Source organism: Schistocerca serialis, chromosome 4 (assembly GCF_023864345.2).
Source record: "Schistocerca serialis cubense isolate TAMUIC-IGC-003099 chromosome 4, iqSchSeri2.2, whole genome shotgun sequence".
Classification (NCBI taxonomy): Eukaryota; Metazoa; Arthropoda; class Insecta; order Orthoptera; family Acrididae; genus Schistocerca; species Schistocerca serialis.
The window spans coordinates 370,243,095-370,266,695 of record NC_064641.1 but is presented as its reverse complement, the minus strand read 5'-3'; the positions used below and the strand labels follow the sequence as shown (position 1 = coordinate 370,266,695).

Below are 23,601 nucleotides of genomic sequence, written 5' to 3'. Positions count from 1 at the left end.
TGAAGAAAATGTATTTAATGCAAACAAATTTTACTCAAATACTGCAACAAAGCGACCCATCAAAAAGTCTAATACTTTGCCTCATTAAACTGATTCATAACAACGCAATTATTGTTGTTGTTTTTGTTACATGTAGCAATGACCACTTTTAAGATTGGGATTAAGTAAAATGAACAGGTACTTGAAATTAAACAGTAACGAACTTTTGATATCCATGTCTCTGTACTGACCGAAAAACACACTTGCTCACAGTACACATTGAAATAAGTCTAGCTCTCCTTTTACGAGAATAGTCTGTAGTTTGCCTTATCAGTCGCACACGCGGTTGTAATCGTGATGCCAGAAATACTTCTGCAGATTCTTCATATCACTGATTAAAATGACGGACCAAAGGTGTCGTAATGTCTTCCCTTCGTATATCAGCTTGAAGCAAACTGGTTCAATCTTCGTAACATCATAGTTTAGCCTTGTAAGTCTTGCAAACATGGTAAATCCTTACATGCCAAAAGTTCTCAGTGCAGAATTGTTAATAAACGTATTTCATCCAATAATACCAAAATTAAAAATCTTGCTGATTTCACCTAAACGCAACATCCCACTGTTTCTACTGGTTGGTCACTGTCCACCACTTAATCTGTCTGCGATTAAACATTTTTCCAAATAGAACGCGACGAGGCCAGGTGTTACCTTGCCCCTACCACTACGCTCCGCGCAGGGTCCACCTACGAAGCCTTTTCCCTTGTAGAAAATGCAATCAAACAGAACGACAAGGACATAAGCTTTGCGTTTCCCAGGCCTAATGGTTTCTTTCGTTCTTCGAATTAATTTATGCACTGCGTAATAATAAATAATATTAAGTTAAGAGTTAACTCAAAGCATGCGTAAATGATTTGATGTATTAATTACAGAACAATAAGGTAATAGTGCCTTTTCCGCTGCAAAAAAAATTACAGAATCTTAGTGACTGTGTTAAAATTGTGTTACAGCGGGTAAAGCACAATTATTTTATTGTAAGATTTCGACAACAATGTACTTGCATGGCAATTAATACTATTCCGTTATACCACGTACAGCTGCGTACAGGGTGAACATTAAAAGAACGGACAAACCGCATGGACGGTTTCCTGAGTGGGGGTACCCTACGAACATACGTGCGGAAAAGGGTGGTGTGCTGCATGTAACGGCAACAAATCTTCCCAGAGCGATGGCCTCCATGGTGATAGGGATAGTAGCGGTTGTCATGCAGGATACACACGATCGTACTTTGGCTTACACTATGTTGGCGGGCCATATATTTGCAGCTTGTACTAGGGTTTCTCACAATACCTTGTAGAACCTGGTACTCCAAATCTGGTGTACACACAGTCCTCTGCCCCCCTTTATGTTCGTCTGTCTGAAAGGATCCATGGTGTCGGAAACGCCCAAAAAAGGGCTTGGTGTGTTGGGCTTGATATGTTGTGTGATGTGGTCGGTGTCTGTGAGGTTACTTGTTTTGGTATAGCGGTGCTACCTCTCGGTCGTTTCCTTCTGCTTCGCTGAACACAAACACCATCTTGTCTTATTCCCCACACGAATACCGGGCCATTCTGGTGCTTACAGTACACTGCGTCAATCACACAGCCCGCAACACAAACGAAACACACGACACGTAGTCAGATCTCATCCGTCAGTGTCATCTTCCTAGGCAACGATGGAGTTCCACACAGGTGTTCATAGGACATTTTTCCTCCATTTCCAGTCAGTTGTCTGTCCCTGCAGTTTGTCGGTTTCATTAACGTTTACCATGTTTAATTCTTATCAAAATCTACATCTACGTGACTACTCTGAAATTCACGCTTATGTGCCTGGGAGAGGGTTCAAAGAACCATTAGCATACTGTTTATGTACCGCTCCCCTTTCGGACAACGTACAGGAAAAATGAACACTTACATCTTTTCGTGCGTGATGTGATTGCTGCGATCGTGTCTCCCTTTGTGGGTAGGCGTCAACAGAATATTCTCGCATTCGCAAGAGAATGTTGCTGATGCAGTATCATAAAAATATCTCAGCACAATGCTAAACTCCTTTATTCTAATGACTGCCACCCCAACATCCGTATCACATCCGTGACACCATTTCTTCTGTTTCGCAGTAGTACAGAATGAGCTGTCCTTCTTTGAACTTTTTGGACATCCTCTGTCAATGCCATCTGATAAGTACCCCATATCATACAGCAATATTCTTGCAGAGAACAGAAAAACATATTGTTGCCAGTCTCTTTGATGGATTTGTTGCATCTTCTAACTCTTCTGCCAATAAAACGCATAACATTATCTATGTCGTCATTGCAATTTAAGCTGTTCGTAAGAGTAATCCCTAGATATTACGTTGCAGTGACAACCTTTAGGTTTCTGCAATTTATCGTGTAACCGTTGTTTAACGGATTCCCTTCATTACTGATGTGGATAACCTCACACTCTTCATAATTTGTGTCAGCTGCCACGTTTAGAATCGTACCCATACTTGCCTAATTCAATTTGGAACTAAATTTCATCATCCGATAGATTTCCTAGACTGAAAATGACAGAATCATCTACAAACAATCTAAGGCCGCTTACTTGTGCCTAATTAATGATCATTATTCTCTTGACAGCAGAACCTCTTCGCCCTTGATTTGAGGAGTTCTACAAACAGAATGTTTTACAGTTTGAATTTTCGGAAGTCGATATGTCCAGAAACTTCAAAATATCTGCCTTGTGAACAAACTCCCGTTATCATATATCTTGGTGGTACTACATTGCATTTGAGTGCCCAGCGGAATAATATGCCTATGTCTGAAATCCAGAGCGTTTCCTGATCCTGAAGACATTTAAAATCCCCCTCTTAAACCTTTTTAATGTTTGGATTGTTGCTACTTCTTAATGCATGACAACTAATTGTAGTATTAGAAAAATAGTTAGCTTCCATCACCTGCTTCTAGTAGGAAAAGTCGTATTTCTTCCACTGAAATGAAGTCTCGTTCACTCAAATGACAGACAGCCACAAGACATACTAAACGATGATAACAATAATAATAATAATAATAATAATAATAATAATAATAATAATTTTAATATTAGTAATGATAATAATAATAATAATAATAATAATAATAAAACCCTTGGAGGCCCGGGAAAAGAATAGGCCTCCCGTATGTTCTGCCAGTCGTAAAAGGCGACGAAAAGATCAAAGCACTAATAGGGCTAACGCCCCTTTCAGTATGATTAGTTGGTTCGGTACAGAACTAATGAACCCTCAGACAAGCACTGTCATGGTCAGGGACGACACTTGAACCCAAAGCCCGTCCACAGTGGTCACGACACTGCTAGCCAAACGGAAAATGATTTAAATCCAAATATAAGTGTTTTGCAGGATATGCTTCCTGCAACCACGCTAGAAGGAAAACAAAGACAGAGGATGAAATGGTCAGATGAAGTTAACCGACACCTCATGTTCTGTTATTACCAAGCAACAAACTAAGGAACCAACACAACTGGATACAGATCACAATTATACGCAACATTTTTTACGACATACCCGGAATTAAAATTTTTAACAGAACAACGACTAGCTGATCAGATCCGTGTAGTAATCAAAAATAACAGGATACCCCAGTCAGAATTAGAAAACATCAAACAACAACTACAACAAATACTGGAACAAAATAATGTGCAATCAGAAGAAGAAGAAAATACAGTAATGGACTCAAACATCCCAGAGCAAACAAACAAAGAACAACACGCATTGATTAAACATTCAGAGGAATACGAAATCTTGAGACAGCCCCCAGAACAAGCACAAATCGAACACGAAGTGACACACATGTTAGATAGAGAATAAAAATTTCAGCTAACATATATAGAATACAAAGACACAAATACAGACATTAGACCATTCTTGCATAGACCACCAAATAACCCAAAAATCGAAACAACAATAACAATTATCAACACGATCATACACAACAAAATAAATGAAAATACAACTATGAAAGAGTCACAACAACTGGTTTATATAGGAGCACTCACTACACTAAATATACACACTAGGCAGAGATCAGAACCAACCAACACACAGAAGAAACCCACAAAACCAGCGTGGCAACACAGGCTACAGATCAGAATACAAAAACTGAGAAAAGACATTGGACAGCTAACACAATTTATAAGAAATGAAATATCAGGCAAAAAAAGAAAAACGTTTAGCTAAAATCTCACAACAAGAAGGGATAGAGCAATTAGATGAAAAGAAGCAGAAATTACAACCATTGGCCAAACGACTAAGAAGATACAAAAAAAGTGAAAAAAGATGGAAACAAAATCAAACATTCAACACAAACCAAAAGAAATTTTACCAGACAATAGGTAACACACACATTAAAATAGACAATCCACCAAACATAACAGACATGGAACACTTCTGAAGCAACATATGGTCAAACCTGGTACAACATAACAGGAATGCACGGTGGATACAAGTAGAAACAGACACATACATGATGATACCACAAATGCCTGAAGTGATAATTTCGCAACATGAAGTCACCCCAGCAATTAATTCTATGCACAATTGAAAAGCCCCTGGAAAAGATAAAATAGCAAATTTCTGGCTAAAGAAGTTCACCTCAACACATTCACATCTAACTAAATTATTTTACACTTACATTGCAGACCCATACCCAGTCCCTGATACACTTACACAAGGAATAACTCATCTGAACCTAAAGATCAAGCAGACACAGCAAACCCAGCAAAATATCGCCACATAACATGCCTACCAACAATATACAAGATATTAACTTCAGTCATTACACAGAAATTAATGACACATACAACACAGAACAAAATTATAAATGAAGAACAAACAGGCTGCTGCAAAGGATCACGAGAGCGTAAAGAGCAACTGATAATAGATGCAGAGGTGACATATCAAGCTAAAACTAAACAAAGGTCGCTACACTACGCATACATTGGTTACCAAAACGCTTTTGATAGTGTACCCCACTCATGGTTACTACAAATATTGTAAATATACAAAGTAGATCCTAAATTGATACAGTTCATAAACATAGTAATGAAAAAATGGAAAACCACACTTAATATCCAAACAAATTCAAATAATATCACATCACAGCCAATACAGATTGAGTGTGGAATATACCAAGAGGACTCATTAAGTCCTTTCTGGTTCTGCCTTGCTCCAAACCCAGTATCCAACATGCTAAATAATACAGATTATGGATATAATATTACTAGAACATACCAACACAAAATCACACATTTGCTATACATGGATGATCAAAAACTACTGACAGCAACAACTCAACCAATTACTAAAGATAACAGAAGGATTCAGCAATGATATAAATATGGCTTTTGGAACAGACAAATGTAAAAGAAAAAAAACATAGTCAAGGGAAAACACATTAAACAAGAAGATTGCATATTGGATAACCACAGCGACTGCATAGAAGTGATGGAAAAAACAGATGCCTATAAATATCTAGGATACAGACAAAAAATAGGAATAGATAATACAAATATTAAAGATGAACTAAAAGAAAAATATAGACAAAGACTAACAAAAAAACTGAAAACAGAATTGACAGCAAGAAACAAGACAAAAGCTATAAATACTTATGCTATACCAATATTGACCTACTCATTTGGAGTAGTGAAATGGAGTAACACAGACCTAGAAGCACTCAATACACTTATACGATCACAATGCCACAAATATAGAACACATCACATACATTCAGCAACAGAAAGATTCACATTAAGCAGAAAGGAAAGAGGAAGGGGATTTATCGAAATAAAAAACCTACATTATGGACAGGTAGACAATTTAAGAAAATTCTTTACAGAACGAGCAGAAACTAGCAAAATACACAAAGAAAGCTCTCATATAAATACATCGGCTACACCAATGCAATTTCATAACCACTTCTACAACCCTTCAGATAACATAACATCAACAGATACGAAGAAAGTAAATTGGAAAAAGAAAACACTACATGGCAAGCACCCGTATCATCTAACACAGCCACACATCGATCAAGACGCATCTAACACATGGCTAAGAAAAGGCAATATATAGAGTGAGACAGAAGGATTAAAGTTTGCAATACAGGATCAAACAATAAACACCAGATATTACAGCAAGCATATTATAAAAGATCCCAATACCACAACAGATAAATACAGACTTTGCAAACAAGAGATAGAAACAGTAGATCACATCACAAGCGGATGTGATATATTGGGAAATACAGAATACACCAGAAGACATGACAATGTATCAAAAATAATACATCTACAGTTTGCCATACAACATAAACTAATAAAACAACACGTCCCCACATACAAGTATGCACCACAAAATGTACTGGAGAATGATGAATACAAATTATACTGGAACAGAATCATTATAACAGATAAAACAACACCACATAAAAAATCTGACATCACCAATAAAAAGAAGAAATTAACTCAACTAATAGAAATGTCCATACCCAATACAACAAATATTCAGAAGATAACAGGAGAAAAAATTGAAAAATACATCCAACTGGCTGAGGAAGTCAAGGACATGTGGCATCAGGATAAAGTTGACACTATACCATTTATACTATCAACTATAGGAGGCATACCACACAATATCCACCAGTGCATCAACGCAATACAGCTACATCCAAATGTATATATACAACTACAGAAATCTGTAATTATTGATACATGTTCAGTTACCCGAAAGTTCCTAAATGCAATTTAACATATACCGCACAGTTAAAAGGAAGTCACGCTTGATCAAGGTCCGCGTCACTTTCCATTTTTAACCAGACATAACGTCTGAGAAAGGAAACAAATAATAATACTAATAATATTTCCTCATCCTTTAATCGTTTTGTGCAATGATATGGACACATCACTTCTAAAGAGTTATACAGTGGACAGAATGTCGATAAACACACACGCACACACACACGCACGCAGCTAACATCAAATAGTTATTCATTCACGTCAAAGAACTGTTATAGCTCTTCGAGAAACTCACGTATTGGGGACCAGATTGCCTGAAGCGATCAAAACGAAGAATCAGTATCAGTGTCTTTTCCTATTTGAAAGACTTGATAAAACCCACCGTGTATATTCTTCAACACTTCCTATGTTGGTAATTCATGGAATAAAGTCTAAGAGATGTTAGCTCTTCGTTAACTTTTCGGAAGTATGCTCATATTCTTTATCCACGGGCAGTGTGATGACAATTATTTTAGGTTTACAGAGGACACTTTTCAGACATTTCCTCTTGTTGCATCCTGCTATCTACAGTACTTCTCTGCTGAAACTGTGATGGAGAGACACGCGACGCTATGCTAGCTGTGATTGCCTGCAGGTGCGCGTATCGACATGGGGCACCATCATAACTGGGTGCACAAGGCGCTGGACGAGACCATCGAGATGTCCGAGGCGGTCCAGCTGGCGGTCGACATGACCAACGAGGCCGACACGCTCATCGTGGTGACGGCCGACCACGCCCACACGATGAGTGTCAGCGGATACCCAGCGCGTGGCAACAACATCCTCGGTAAAGCTTCCATCACTGCCCGTGAATATAAGCACTCACATACCTTTCTGTTTGTGTTTCTATCGGTTTATCTCATATGTTTCCAACTTTCTTACATCAATGACTGAAGTAGCAGTTTCAATTTCATTTTAAAATTTAGTACCTACAGAGTTTTGTTTGTGTTGTCGTTTTGGTCTACAATCCGAAAACTAGCCCAACTAATCTACCGTGTGCAAGCGTCTTCCTCTTAGCATGGCTACTGCAATCTACATCCTTCTGAACCTGCTTACTCTATTCAAGTCTCCCTCTACAATTAGTATCCCCATCTCCCTCCTAAACACTTTACTCAGTTATCCAGTGTGATTCATTAACGTCTCACCATGTGTCCAATCAAATTGTGCCATAAAATTCTTTCTTCTCAAATTTGATTCAGTACCTTCATTTCCGTTATCTGAACTGATTATTCATTACCCACAAGGGAACCTCCCCATCGCACCCCCCCTCAGATTTAGTTATAAGTTGGTACAGTGGATAGGCCTTGAAAAACTGAACACAGATCAATCGAGAAAAAAGGAAGAAGTTGTGTGGGACTATGAAAAAAATATGCAAAATATACACACTGAGTAGCCCATGCGCAAGATAGGCAACATCAAGGGTAATGTGAGCGCAGGAGCGCTGTGGTCCCGTGGTTAGTGTGAGCAGCCGTGGAACGAGAGGTCCTTGGTTCAAGTCTTCCCTCGAGTAAAAAGTTTAATTTTTTATTTTCAAACAATTATTATCTGTCCGTCCGTCGGTCCGATGCGAGGCAACTGCGCCGTATTATGTGGACGCTACACCTAAACGGAAAAATTTAAAAACGTTAAAAACATATGTTTTGTCAGAGCACAGGAAAAACTGTGCGACTGTGAAACTGTTGCATTCATTTGTTGCAGTTTATGTAGCAAACTGTTATGTTTTCATCACTTTTTTGGGAGTGATTATCACATCCACAAGAAAACCTAAATCGGGCAAGTTAGAAGAATGTTTTTCCTCATTCGCCAAGTGTACAAGTTAGGTGGGTCGACAACATATTCCTATCATGTGACGCACATGCCGTCACCAATGTCGTATAGAATATATCATACGTATTTTCCTGTGGAGGAATCGGTTGACCTATGACCTTGCGTTCAAATGTTCCCATTTGAGAAGCACGTCCTTTCGTCTACTAATTGCACGGTTTTGCGGAGCGGTCGCTAAACACACACACTAAACTTATTACAGTGAACAGAGACGTCAATGGACGAACGGACAGGTCATAACTTCGCGAAAATGAAGAAAGTAAACTTTCACTCGAGGTAAGACTTGAACCTAGGACTTTCCGCTCAGCAGCTGCTCACGCTAATCACGAGACCACGGCGCTCGTGAGCTCATCTTATTCTTGATGTGACCTATCTTGCAAATGGACTACTTAGTTTGTAAATTTTGCTTATTTTTTCGTAGTTCCACACAACTTCTTCCTGTTTTCTCGATTTATATGTGTTCAGTTTTTCAAGGCCTATCCACTGTGCCAACTTACAACTTAATCTGAGGGGGGTGCGATGGGGAGGTTCCCTTGTCAGCTTCCTCCGATAGCACCTCATATGAAATGTACTGTTCTCCTCTTCTCTGAACTGTTTATCATCCATGTTTCACTTCCCTATGAGGCTACATATTACACTTTAATAGTAGAAAATACTTCCAAACAACTGAGTTATTATATATTACAGGACTCTCACTATAAAATGTCATTGTTGCAAGGTACTGACATCAATGGTTTACAGAAGAATGGAGAAGCAGGGGGAAGTCTACCTTAATGAATCACTTTAGTCTTTGGAGAAATGTGGGAATGCATCAGACAACATTAATCCTACGACCAGACTAGGCTTTTCCAGCTCTATGGGGAGAAAATTATTTATACCGACAGATAGTGGGAGGTTACACGGGGCAACAACAAAAATTTTCTCCGATGTCAAAATTATTTTTTAACCGCTCTCAGCAATCGTGCAAGTACGCATAACCCGGAACGTATCAGCATGTGCTCGATCTGGAAACAGATGGTTATCCACTAAGAGCACAGTATTTGCAGTGGTACCTGAATCAGTGTCAAATGCATCAACGACTCCGTCCTCTGCGCTGCTTCTACATGAAGCTACGTTCAGGTATGATGGGATCAAGATCCACAATTCGTTTCTTTTGTATGACGTTGACGCACATGCTATGTTTCCTCGGTCATTAGTTGCGGTTCTACTTGAATGTGTGGGCTGATGTTAATACCTTTAACTGATGCATATCTGCTACCTATACCATTAAAAGGCATAAATGGAATTTTCTCGTCAGAGCACTGCTACAGTTACTGGATGAAGTACCACTCGCTACAAGACAATGCACGCCGTTCCTGCATGTCAAGGCACTGGCACATTTCAGTCGTTGATTGGCAGCGCTGGTCCTGCACAATGACCTATTCGTTTCACTGATTTGACCCCTCTGGACGAGAAACGTGCAACCTTGTTTACAAAACCCCTGTTGAATCAGAAGAGGATTTAATTGCCTAGATAGTGCCAGCAGCAGTAGGAATTAATGAAACTTCTCCAGTCTTTGACCGTGTTAGACGGAACATGACCCAACAGCGTGACCTCTTTTTGCAAGCCAGTGGAGGCATTTTTTAACTTCTACTTTAACTGAAGGAACTTATTTTTCATGTTGAACGGTCAGCTCTCCTTTATTTTGCACAATTCGCTTCGCTAGTAGTTTCGTTCAAATGGCCATTATGAAGCTTAAGCTGGCATGAACGGCTGGAAAGTTATAGCATAATGAAATTTGCTCTTTGAAGCCCACCATAGTAGTAAACATTTTTTTTCGCTAGTGTGTGACTATCTGTCGTTGTGAACTTTCCTTCTTCGAAAACTGTTGTGCACAGCTATTATTGCACATTTTTTGGTTTGTCTTTTTCAATAATTTTAACCCTGTATAGAAGGAGTCACAAACGGTGACCGTCGAGTTTACGCTTCTTCTGCGCGCTTACGTCATGCATTCTCTGACAACCAGTGAGCATCCAGTGGTGCTTTCAGCACTCCGCTGCAGTAGCGTAGCCAAGGCGCGCTTTATGAGTGACCGTAGCGTCCTGTTCAGCGAATTTTTTTTCCATTTGTTCAAAAATGTGTGTTAAATATTGTGGGACTTAACTGCTAAGGTCATCAGTCCCTATTTCCATTTGTTACGAGCAGTCATCGATGACGGTGGTGATAAGCGACAAATTCTACACAAGCGTGCGAGAAACACAATTTGAAGAATACACAGGTTCTTCAAGCACAAACACGTGTCGCTGGGAACCAGCAACACTGCAGTCTCCGCCTGTGCCTCGACCTGTGGGAATCGCCATCGTTCTTGAATTGAACTATAGTACCTGCCCATCGGCAGTCAGGCACCTGAGAAGTGTATAAACATGATACCACCCTGGCTCTGCACCTGTGGGCGGGGATACCCAAGTGATACGGGCATGTGGAGACCACGTGTAATTGTCAATCTCAAGAGTAGCCTGTACTACCTTTCCCTACCCATGAGCGAAGAAGGATAGGTTGACGAATGACAAACCTACGATTATGATATTTGTAGGTGAAGTGAATGATATTGACAGTGTATTCTGCGCTACTCTCTTTGATATTCTGAAGGAAGTATCTATAAAATCCAGAGAGCGAAAAGGTTTTCATAATTTACACAAAATCAACCCCGTCATTCTAGGAGTCGTGGGACACGAAAGGAAAGCAGAAGTTAATAGGGGCATGCGACAGCGTTGTAGCCTATCCCCGATATTATTAATCTGTACAATGAGCACGTTCTAATGACATTCACGAAGATATCTGGAAAGAGAATTGAAGTTCAGAGTAGAGAAATTAAACCTTTCCTGATGAAATTATAATTCTGTCAGAATCGTCAAGGGACTTGGAAGAGCAATCGAATGGAATGAACAGTGCGTTGAAAAGAGTCTTTTGACACGGAAATTTTGGTTCCATGACAAAACTGCAGTTAGGATTACCTCAGACGATTAAATGATTTTATTTGTTACAACATACACTCCTGGAAATTGAAATAAGAACACCGTGAATTGATTGTCCCAGGAAGGGGAAACTTTATTGACACATTCCTGGGGTCAGATACATCACATGATCACACTGACAGAACCACAGGCACATAGACACAGGCAACAGAGCATGCACAATGTCGGCACTAGTACAATGTATATCCACCTTTCGCAGCAATGCAGGCTACTATTCTCCCATGGAGGCGATCGTAGAGATGCTGGATGTAGTCCCGTGGAACGGCTGGCCATGCCATTTCCACCTGGCGCCTCAGTTGGACCAGCGTTCGTGCTGGACGTGCAGACCGCGTGAGACGACGCTTCATCCAGTCCCAAACATGCTCAATGGGGGACAGATCCGGAGATCTTGCTGGCCAGGGTAGTTGACTTACACCTTCTAGAGCACGTTGGGTGGCACGGGATACATGCGGACGTGCATTGTCCTGTTGGAACAGCAAGTTCCCTTGCCGGTCTAGGAATGGTAGAACGATGGGTTCGATGACGGTTTGGATGTACCGTGCACTATTCAGTGTCCCCTCGACGATCACCAGTGGTGTACGGCCAGTGTAGGAGATCGCTCCCCACACCACGATGCCGGGTGTTGGCCCTGTGTGCCTCGGTCGTATGCAGTCCTGATTGTGGCGCTCACCTGCACGGCGCCAAACACGCATACGACCATCATTGGCACCAAGGCAGAAGCGACTCTCATCGCTGAAGACGACACGTCTCCATTCGTCCCTCCATTCACGCCTGTCGCGACACCACTGGAGGCGGGCTGCACGATGTTGGGGCGTGAGTGGAAGACGGCCTAACGGTGTGCGGGACCGTAGCCCAGCTTCATGGAGACGGTTGCGAATGGTCCTCGCCGATACCCCAGGAGCAACAGTGTCCCTAATTTGCTGGGAAGTGGCAGTGCGGTCCCCTACGGCACTGCGTAGGATCCTACGGTCTTGGCGTGCATCCGTGCGTCGCTGCGGTCCGGTCCCAGGTCGACGGGCACGTGCACCTTCCGCCGACCACTGGCGACAACATCGATGTACTGTGGAGACCTCACGCCCCACGTGTTGAGCAATTCGGCGGTACGTCCACCCGGCCTCCCACATGCCCACTATACGCCCTCGCTCAAAGTCCGTCAACTGTACATACGGTTCACGTCCACGCTGTCGCGGCATGCTACCAGTGTTAAAGACTGCGATGGAGCTCCGTATGCCACGGCAAACTGGCTGACACTGACGGCGGCGGTGCACAAATGCTGCGCAGCTAGCGCCATTCGACGGCCAACACCGCGGTTCCTGGTGTGTCCGCTGTGCCGTGCGTGTGATCATTGCTTGTACAGCCCTCTCGCAGTGTCTGGAGCAAGTATGGTGGGTTTGACACACCGGTGTCAATGTGTTCTTTTTTCCATTTCCAGGAGTGTATTATGGAACTGCAATTATTCAAAAAACTGTTGTGTACCCAATAAAATACTGTGGATCAAACAACCGTCTTACGGTTCTCATCATTTTTCAAAATTAACCTGCATATCTGAAGATATAGAAAAGATTTTGAGGGAAGCTTTCATGTTCACTGGTAACATGAAGAGTTTTAGGGGAACAACAGATAGCACAAACCATAAAAATTCTCTTGATGTTACGTAACAAAAGATTAATTATGTTATAGACTATAGTTATACCCATAAATATTGGTTTGCATTTTGATCCGCATTTTCGTGTTGCAGGCATTGCGGATCTGGACGATAACAAGATTACCCGCATGACTGTCAACTACGCAAACGGCCCAAGCTACGAAGAGGGCCGGAATATTACTGAGAAAGACAACACCAGTAAGTATCTACAGAAGGGTAGGAAGAAATAAGTCCTATTAGAACTACAGCGTCACAAATAAGGGAACATACAGAATATCTTGAGTGCACAATGCCACATGCATTATGAGGACGCATGCTGAAGTACACTCTTCTGTTATACGTCTAGTAACCCACATACCTAACCATCTATTTAGCGCACAGATGACCTGATTTACGTAAGTTACACTTGACAAGCCATCAAATATTTTAGGAAACTGATACTTTTAAATATCATTTATTACATAGTTAAGGACTCCCTTTCACTACTATTATTACTGTTGTTGTTGGTTGTTGTTGTGGTCTTCAGTCCTGAGACTGGTTTGATGGAGCTCTCCATGCTACTCTATCCTGTGCAAGCTTCTTCATCTCCAAGAACATACTGCAGCCCACATCTTTCAGAATCTGTTTAGTGTATTCAACTCCTGGTCTACCTCTACGATTTGTACCCTCCACGCTGCCCTCCAATACTAAATTGGTGATTCCTTGATGCCTCAGAACATGTCCTACCAACCGATCCCTTCTTCTAGTCAAGTTGTGCCACAAACTCCTCTTCTCCCCAATCCTATTCAGTACCTCCTCGTTAGTTATGTGATCTACCCATCTAATCTCCAGCATTCTTCTGTAGTACCACATTTCGAAAGCTTCTATTCTCTTCTTGTCCAAACTATTTATCGTCCATATTTCACTTCCATACATGGCTACACTCCATACAAATACTTTCAGAAACGACTTCCTGACACTTAAATCTATACTCGATGTTAACAAATTTCTCTTCTTCAGAAACGCTTTCTTGCCATTGACATCCTCTCTACTTCGACCATCATCAGTTATTTTGCTCCCCAAATAGCTAAACTCCTTCACTACTTTAAGTGTCTCATTTCCCAATCTAATTCCCTCAGCATCACCCGACTTAATTCGACTACATTCCATTATCCTCGTTTTCCTTTTGTTGATGTTCATCTTATATCCTCCTTTCAACACACTGTCCATTCCGTTCAACAGCTTTTCCAAGTCCTTTGCTGTCTCTGACAGAATTGCAATGTCATCGGCGAACCTCAAAGTTTTTATTTCTTCTCCATGGATTTTAATACCTACTCCGAACTTTTCTTCTGTTTCCTTTACTGCTTGCTCAATATACAGATTGAATAGCATAGGGGAGAGGTTACAACCCTGTCTCACTCCCTTCCCAACCACTTCTTCCCTTTCATGCCCCTCGACTCTTATAACTGCCATTTGGTTTCTGTACAAATTGTAAATTGCCTTTCGCTCCCTGTATTTTACCCCCGTCACCTTCTGAATTTGAAACAGAATATTCCAGTCAACATAGTCAAAAGCTTTCTCTGAGTCTACAAATGCTAGAAACTTAGGTTTGCCTTTTCTTAATCTAGCTTCTAAAATAAGTGGTAGGGTCAGTACTGCCTCACGTGTTCCCATATTTCTACGGAATCCAAACTGATCTTCCCCGAGATCGGCTTCTACCAATTTTTCCATTCGACTGTAAGGAGTTCACGTTAGTATTTTGCAGCTGTTACTTATTAAACTGATAGTTCGGTAATTTTCACATCTGTCAACGCCTGCTGTCTTTGGGATTGGAATTATTATATTCTTCTTGAAGTCTGAGGGTATTTCTCCTGTCTCATACATCTTGCTCACCAGATGGTAGAGTTTTGTCAGGACTTGCTCTCCCACGGCTGTCAGTAGTTCTAATGGAATGTTGTCTACTCACGGGGCCTTGTTTCGACTTAGGTCTTTCAGTGCTCTATCAAACTCTTCACGCAGTATCATATCTCCCATTTTATATTCATCTACATCCTCTTCCATTTCTTCCACTTCTTTCACGATTATTAAAATGAAAATAAGTCGTTTTCAGAGGTTCTTGCTATTTTGATTTAAACTTCAGTCTACATCAGCAAAATGCATCGCTCTACCCAACCAGAGGACAACCACAGTCGTTTTAATTAAAAATTTTCACCCACGCCGAATTTCATCTCACAGTATGGACTACTGCTCTCGGTACTCTTACGTCACTGTCCCTGTTCAGGTTAACTTCTCTACGCAACCTAAATATTTCCAGACCTCTCCTCATTTTGGATAACTAACGTAGTTACTCCTTTATGTCCACCTATTAATGTTAGCTTCTTGTTCTGCATTTGGGGCAATGGAACACTACATCTGTCGTATTCCACGGATCAGGTGCAATGTGGTATCTGCAATACGGAAAGAAAATTTATTTAAGTACCATAAAATTAATTTACGTAATACTATGAAATGTTGCATTACTTAGCTACTCTTACTTACGAAATAAACAAAATCATTAATTTTAAAGATTCCTGTGATGACATTCTTTAGCGGAGTCAGGGAACTGTCCAACAGAGTTTTTCTAGTACCTTCTTTCCTCCCCTTCAGCTCTGCCTTACTCTAGCCAATATTCTTCCTCCTCAGCCTGGCTTCAATGTAGTTAACTTTCTTCTCTGGAATCGTAAACTTAAATTTTGAACCGCAGGATTTTGTGAACAAAGCACTCACAACCGAAGTGCATGGTGGTACTGAAAATATGACTTTGCTTTATTATAAACCAGTTTCAAACCTTCACTCGTGTAATTTAATAAAAATTTTCTTTTCTTCACAAGGCATCTCAAATCTATGAGGCAATATAAATGAAACACTATATGGAATCTTTATTTTACAACTTCCATCGAAATTAGAGTTCTCCTGAGACCTCAGGCAACCATTCGCCAAGGCAGGTGGAAGGGTTTCGTATTTGTACTAACAAGTACTTAACATTCCCTATTTTATAGTTCTAAGTGTCTGTTAAACGACACTGAGACCGCAGAAAGAAATACAGAAATTATCTTCAGTAAAGGAGACATATCTATCCGAGAGCGTGTGTGTGTGTGTGTGTGTGTGTGTGTGTGTGTGTGTGTGTGTGTGTGTCAGTGTTTTTCGACGATTTATGGGCGATTAACTACAGGGTAATCAATGCAACCCAAGAGTAGAGCTAATACTAAGATTTAAGAAATTTGTTAACATCGAGTATAGATTTAAGTGTCAGGAAGCCGTTTCTGAAAGTATTTGTATGGAGTGTAGCCATGTATGGAAGTGAAATATGGACGATAAATAGTTTGGACAAGAAGAGAATAGAAGCTTTCGAAATGTGGTACTACAGAAGAATGCTGGAGATTAGATGGGTAGATCACAGTGAGTGACGTTTTAAATACTGATGTTCTAAAAAGTCCAGTTGAAAGACGTACGATAATCTCGTACTTCTTTGTTGAATCTGTCAATTTGTAATTTGCCAAAGGACTATATTGTTTGTCCTTTCTCATTCGTGAACGATCTGGTCGTAGCAATGCCGAGAAAATATGTTCTCTTGGACATGTTCTTTAATTTCCATTCCCTATATCGCTGTGTGTGATCACCAGCCTTTAGTCTGTGCATATAACAAACCGTGCACTAAATGTATGCTGTGACTCACCAGTGTGCTAGAGCAGGCTTCTTCTCTATCTTTCTGCTGGAAGATAGGGGGAGTTTCTATAGGGTTTCTCTGGCCAATAGCTAGAAGGACCTTCTAAATAAACGAGTAGGCCATTAACCTGCACATTCCTGAGTGTCCTACGTGCCAAGTTCGGGGAATTCGTGGTGAAACTTCAGCGGCGGAAGTGAGGGTTTCTTCCTATTTTAAACGCCAGACATGTCACTGGCTGACATTTTGTTGTAGAAGACAGAATGTTTGAGAATTTTTTTGGTGGTTCTGGAAGATGATCGGGAAGGAGACCTATGCTTTCTCTCAGGCCCTAATTGTGTCAAAGCATCATGTTTTCCGACGGCGGCTGCGGATTGGTCACTGAAATCTCTCCAAAATAATGACTCTAAGGGTTGCGTTTGCTGAATGCTGTCAACGAGCATTTGGTAGGCTGTTGTGAAGGGAACTACGGAGGAAATGGTCGTGAAGCAAAATTAATTCTCCGAGCTGGTGAATGTACATAAAGAACTAGTTTCAAGTCGGGTCATGCAGGGTTTTGGACGCGGTATATCTTCATGGCATCAGCGCTTTCAGGGGTAGAGAGTGGTTGTTGACACTCAAATTGGCTTTGCGTCTGAATATAGCCTTTTCGATTCAAACTTAGTACGATGATTGCAGTGCGCAAAAGCATCCAGTGTCCAATGGTGTAGGAAATCTTGGTTCACAGACTTTTATGCTTTTCTTGTGAATTGAGATTTTATCTAACGAAACTCTAGCCTTTCCACGCCAGTCGGGTTCTGTGTTCATTCTACAGAACTTTCTAAACCTACAAGCCTCAAATGACCGTCCTTTCTTTCCGCTGTTTAATAGACGATGCATGCCACTTGCATGGATAGGAACCCATCTGTTAATGGATTACGATCCGTTTAGTACACAGAGGCGACCCCAACGCTAGCCTTAATGCGAACTGTGTTTATTTTGCACATTGAATACGTATGGGACGTTCCCAGGTAGAAACCGCAAACATAATATTCTTTAATTTTTGATTAACATTCGTCCTATGTTAATAAATCTCAGCTTTCCATTCGCTTTATTCTTTGCTAGATTGGTTCGTCTTGTTCGCTCCTACTGCAGCATTAGTGAGTGGTATCCGAGATCTGATAGGCTTGACACTGAGTATGAAACAAACATAGATGTCACCATAAGGTTATACCAAGTTTGTCCGTTTTCCTTGAGCAGGATAAGTTTGGGCGTATCTCACTTTAACATGAGGGCTTAGATGGTTCATGAGTGACATAGAAGTCGGCATATCCATTGAACTTGTGGTGAACGAACGATCAAGCTTAAAAAGAAAGAACGTTTGGCGGTAGTAACATATAAGAAGCACGAAAGCGTGAAGTCATCCACTGGAGCAGCAAAATAAGTCCTCTACATTTCGGTTACATAAATCACACAAATCTAAAGACTGCAAAACTCAACTAAACACTTCGTCATTAAAACTATGAATAACTTAATTTGGAACGATCTCACAGAAAGTGTTGTGGGGAAAGCAAAGCAAAGACTGCGATTAATTGGAAAAATACTAAGAAAGTGCCACATGTCTGCAATAGATACTGTTTACACCACGTTTGCCCGCTCTTTTCTGGAGTACTGCTGTGCGATGTGTGGTCCGCATCAGACGGCACTGTCGGAGGACACTGAGAAAGTTGAAAGAAGGGCAGCTCGTCTGTATTATCGACGCATAGAGGAGAGAGTGCCACGGACATCATATATGGGCTGGGGTTCCAATCATTGAACCAAAGGCGATTTTCGTTGCGGCTCGATCTTTTCATGAAATTTCAATCACCAACTGTCTTCTTTGATTGGAAAAATATTTCGTTCGCGTCCATCAACATAGGGAGAAAGATCATCATAATAACATAAGAGATCCGAGCTCGCATTGTCAGATTTAAGTGCTTGTTATTCCGCCATTATAGAGTGGAACGGTACAGAAATGGCTTGACTGTGGTTCCATGAACCCTCTGCCACGACCTGAATTGTGTATTTGCAGAGGAACGGTGTGGATGTAGATGTAGATATCGATAGTGGAGAATTCAATATCATATCAATTTATACTACTGGGTACGAGCTTTCTGTTCACCAGAGTTCCTATTTTATGTGAAGTAGTGATCTGTTGCGGGCGATGCGTATTGTGGTCTCTGCTCGTCCGTTACGGATTCTCTTACGAAGACATGAAATATCGGGACTATGTATAGCTCATGGTAGAAGTTATATGTGTGTAAACTAGAGCTAACAAATTCCCACCGTAATTATTCAAACCTTATATTGTGATTTCCGGATTATAATTGAAGATATAAGACGCGATCAGGAGTTTACGTTTGGGGATGTTGCTGCAGCGTATATACAACCCATCGTGACTCCGATGAGGCTACATAAGCATCGGCATTTAGACAATGGTCAATAAAATTCTTCTGGGCTGTTGACGGCATTGTCAGCGTATAAAATTGTTCGACGTTTCGGCCAGTAATGCAAGTCACCTACCTCAGGGCTGTGCTGAGCTCAGACAAGGGGTTAGTATGGCTCTCGAAATGAAACATTTTGATTCATCCTAATACTAATAAAAGACTACACTGGCTTATGTGAACCTAAACCTGTATTACAGTGCCCGTGTGGATATTTTGAGATTGGAAGATGAAGTGTTTGTGGGTAAGGATAAAAAGTTTGTGGCACTGTTCACACTAGCAGGTAATTGTGTGGCTATATCGAGAGCCTGCAGTTGGAGACGAGTTTAATCGCATTTTTCCAGCGAACTATACCGAAATTCCATGATTGCCAACCGTTAACTGCACAATCGAGCGAGCATTACACCATGCAACACACTCCAATACTTACCTCCCACTAAAAGGAACTTAATTTGGGTTAAAGAACAGGTAGGTGCTCCTTACACCGACCCATTTTCATATAATTAGCAACTAATATTAAAGACATTTAATAGGTCCTCCCTCATCTCTAAACCGAGTTATTACGTTTCACAGTGTCATTCTCATTCGCCTTAGCGGAAATACAGCACACACCAAGCCATGAAGCCCATTGAAAGAACACTGAAAAGCCAGGCAATTTTTTTCGTGCACAGGATTAGTCACTTAAACTGTAAGATAAAAATTTTACTTGGCAGTTGTTAATGTAAAATACACTAGTGGCGATTAAAATTGTTACACCACAAAGATGACTTGCTACAGACGCAAAATTTAACAGACAGGAAGATGTTGTGATATGCAAATGATTAGCTTTACAGAGCATTCACACAAGGTTGGCGCCGGTGGCGACACCAACAACATGCTGACATGAGGAAAATTTGCAACTGATTTCTCATACACAAAGAGCAGTTGACCGGCGTTGCCTGGTGAAACGTTGTTGTGATGCCTCGTGTGAGGAGGAGAAATGCGTACCTTCACGTTTCGGACTTTGATAAAGGTCGGATTGTAGCCTATCGCGATTGCGGTTTATCGTATTGTGACATTGCTGCTCTCGTTCATCGAGATCCAATGACTGTTAGCAGCATATGGAATCGGTGGGTTCAGGAGGGCAATACGGAATGCCGTGCTGGATCCCAACGGCCTCGTATCACTAGCAGTTGAGATGACAGGCATCTTATGCGCATGGCTGTAACGGATCGTGCAGCCACGTCTCGATCCCTGAGTCAACAGATGGGACCGTTTGCAAGACAACAACCATCTGCACGAACAGTTGGACGACGTTTGCAACAGCATGGACTATCAGGTCGGAGACCATGGCTGCGGTTACCCTTGACGCTGCATCACAGACAGGAGCGCCTGCGATGGTGTACTCAACGACGAACCTGGGTGGACGAATGGCCAAACGTAATTTTTTCGGATGAATACAGCTTCTGTTTACAGCATCATGATGGTCGCATCCGTGTTTGTCGACATCGCGGTGAACTCACGTTGGAAGCGTGTATTCGTCATCGCCTGGGTGCACGAATGGCAAAACGTCATTTTTTCGGATGAATCCAGGTTTTGTTTAGAGCATCATGATGGTCGCATCCGTGTATCACCCGGCGTGATGGTATGGGGTGCCATTGGTTACACGTCTCGGTCATCTCTTGTTCGTCGCTTCTTGTTCGCACTGACGGCACTTTGAACAGGGGACGTTATATTTCATACGTGGTACGACACGTGGCTCTACCCTTCATTCGATCCCTGCGAAACCCTACATTTCAGCAGGATAATGCACGACCGCATATTGCAGGTCCTTTACGGGCCTTTCTGGATACAGAAAACGTTCGACTGCTGCCCTGGCCAGCACATTCTCCAGACCTCTTACCAACTGAAAACGTCTGGTCAATGGTGGCCGAGCAAGTGGCTCGTCACAATACGCCAGTTACTACTCTTGATGAACTGTGGTATCGTGTTGAAGCTGCATGGGCAGCTGCACCTGTACACGCCTTCCAAGCTCTGTTTGACTCAATACCCAGGCGTATCACGGCTGTTATTACGGCCAGAAGTGGTTGTTCTGGGTACTGATTTCTCAGGATCTATGCACCCAAATTGCGTGAAAATGTAATCACATGTCAGTCCTAGTATATTATATTTGTCTAATGAATTCCCGTTTATCATCTGCATTTTTTCTTCGTGTAGCAATTAAATGACCAGTAGTGTTCTTAGCAATAATCCTGTACAGTAAGGCGACATTCATCTAAGACTATTTTCGCTGAAACACGGGCAGCACCAGTGGAACAATCAGTAGTGAGGGTGTTTACTCTCTGCCCCGCCTCTGCCTGCAGGCGCCCCCAACTTCCAGCACCCTTCGGCGCAGCCGGTGAGTTCAGAGACGCACGGAGGGGACGACGTGGCGGTGTTGGCGCGCGGGCCCTGGGGACACCTGTTCGTGGGCGTCCACGAGCAGAACTACATCCCGCACGCAATGGCGTTCGCCCTCTGCGTCGGCGACGGACCCAAGGCCTGCGACAGCAGCGACTCTGCTGTCCATCGTGCCACCGTCTTCTCTGTTGTTGTCTCGGCTGTCGTCGCCTACCTGGTCGGGAGACGCTAGGGAGAGGTATGCACTCTTACATCTAGGCGTATACCTAAAGTCTACAACAGAATTAAGAAATAAACTTCGTGTGTCCTACGGTATGGTTCCGCAGGACAGCACAAGATGGTTGATTTGAACTACAGGGTGGGCCTAAAGTGTTCTTAAAGTTAGCATTATTCAGTTTGCAAAAAAGACACAGAACTTACAAGTTTGTCGTTTGTCACAAGTAAAAAATAGATGACCAATTTTTGTTACGTTGTCAATAAACCTCAACATTTGCGCCGTTTATTGCTCGAACAAGATCTAATCGATATTCGATTTCACGCCTCACATTTGACAATATTCCTTGAGCACTAGCAGCATCAGAATCTGTTATTATTATTCTTCATGCGTCCATATCATGTACTCGTGTATAGTAAACATTATCCATCACGCTGCCCCAGCCAAAGAAATCTAAAGCTCCTACGTCGTGTAATCTTGCAGTCCAAGCAGTGAGACCATAACGCCCAATCCACCTGTCAGAAAATCTTTCGTTATGAAACTTTCTAACATTCAATACCGAATGCGGTAACGCACCGTCTTGTTGTAAAATCACACCAGGCTACAAGTCTCTCAGTCGCAGTTCCGCAAACTGCTGCTGCATATCCAAATAGCTGTTAGTGGTTACTGAAATTTTCAGCAAAAAATAAAAGACGTATCTGTGACTCCGTTGTGCACTAAGCCACACCACACATTCATTTTAGGAGATCCCTAACGTGATCTAAGGCACAGTGCGGACTATCTGAAACCAATATCCTCACATTATGCTTGTTAACTTTACCTGCTACGTGGAAACCAGCCTCAGCTGAAAAACAAATTCGTTGAAGGTACTCGCTCCTAATTCCTATCCGCGCCAATATCTCACTCGCAAAAGCTGATCGACAAGTTCCATAATATGGCTCTAACGCGTGTTTAATCTGGACCTTACATGCATGTTCAAATGTTCAAATCTGTGTGGATTCCTAAGGGACCAAATCGCAGAGGTCATCGGTCCCTAGGCTTACACACAACTTAAAATAACTTATGCTAAGAACAACACACACACCCATGCCCGAGGGAGTACGTGCATGTAGGTGAGCTCTGTTGTGAAGAATATTTCGCGCTGTAGTCTAATGAATACGAAGTCACCAGATGCGCGTCGCGTGCATTTGGAAGGGCTTGGTAATAAAGAACACCTTTTGCACAGCTCCGACGTTTTGTTCACTTGCCGAAGGCCGTCCTGTTCGCAACAGATCCAAACAGACGGCCCATCTATTTCAATTTTATGTACCACACAGCAATACTCCTTCTATCAGGTATTTCCCTTCCGTATTGTCTTCAAAAGTTTCGTTGCACAGTAATTGCAAAATTTTTATCGGGATACCACAAAACACACTACGCCTTCTCCTCGCGTGGCGCCATTTTACTAAGAGTACAGCTTTCTCAGCTTCTCTCGGCTTCTACCTGCGACAGTGGTATGCAAACAGACTTGATGATTTCCTCCTTCAGTTTTCACAAACCGCAAATCTGTAAGCTCTATAAGTT

General features: G+C 41.8%; 1 protein-coding gene across 1 annotated transcript in view; it reads left to right on the top strand.

The window, feature by feature from the left end:
* Positions 1-22,056, top strand: part of LOC126474472 (membrane-bound alkaline phosphatase-like) — a 75,890-nt gene extending 53,834 nt beyond the window's left edge. The window contains exons 6-8 of the mRNA XM_050101945.1: positions 7,414-7,605; positions 13,395-13,499; positions 21,788-22,056. Of these exons, the coding sequence (XP_049957902.1) occupies positions 7,414-7,605; positions 13,395-13,499; positions 21,788-22,056 (566 nt within the window). The remainder of the gene's footprint in view (positions 1-7,413; positions 7,606-13,394; positions 13,500-21,787) is intronic.
* Positions 22,057-23,601: the final 1,545 nt, after the last annotated feature.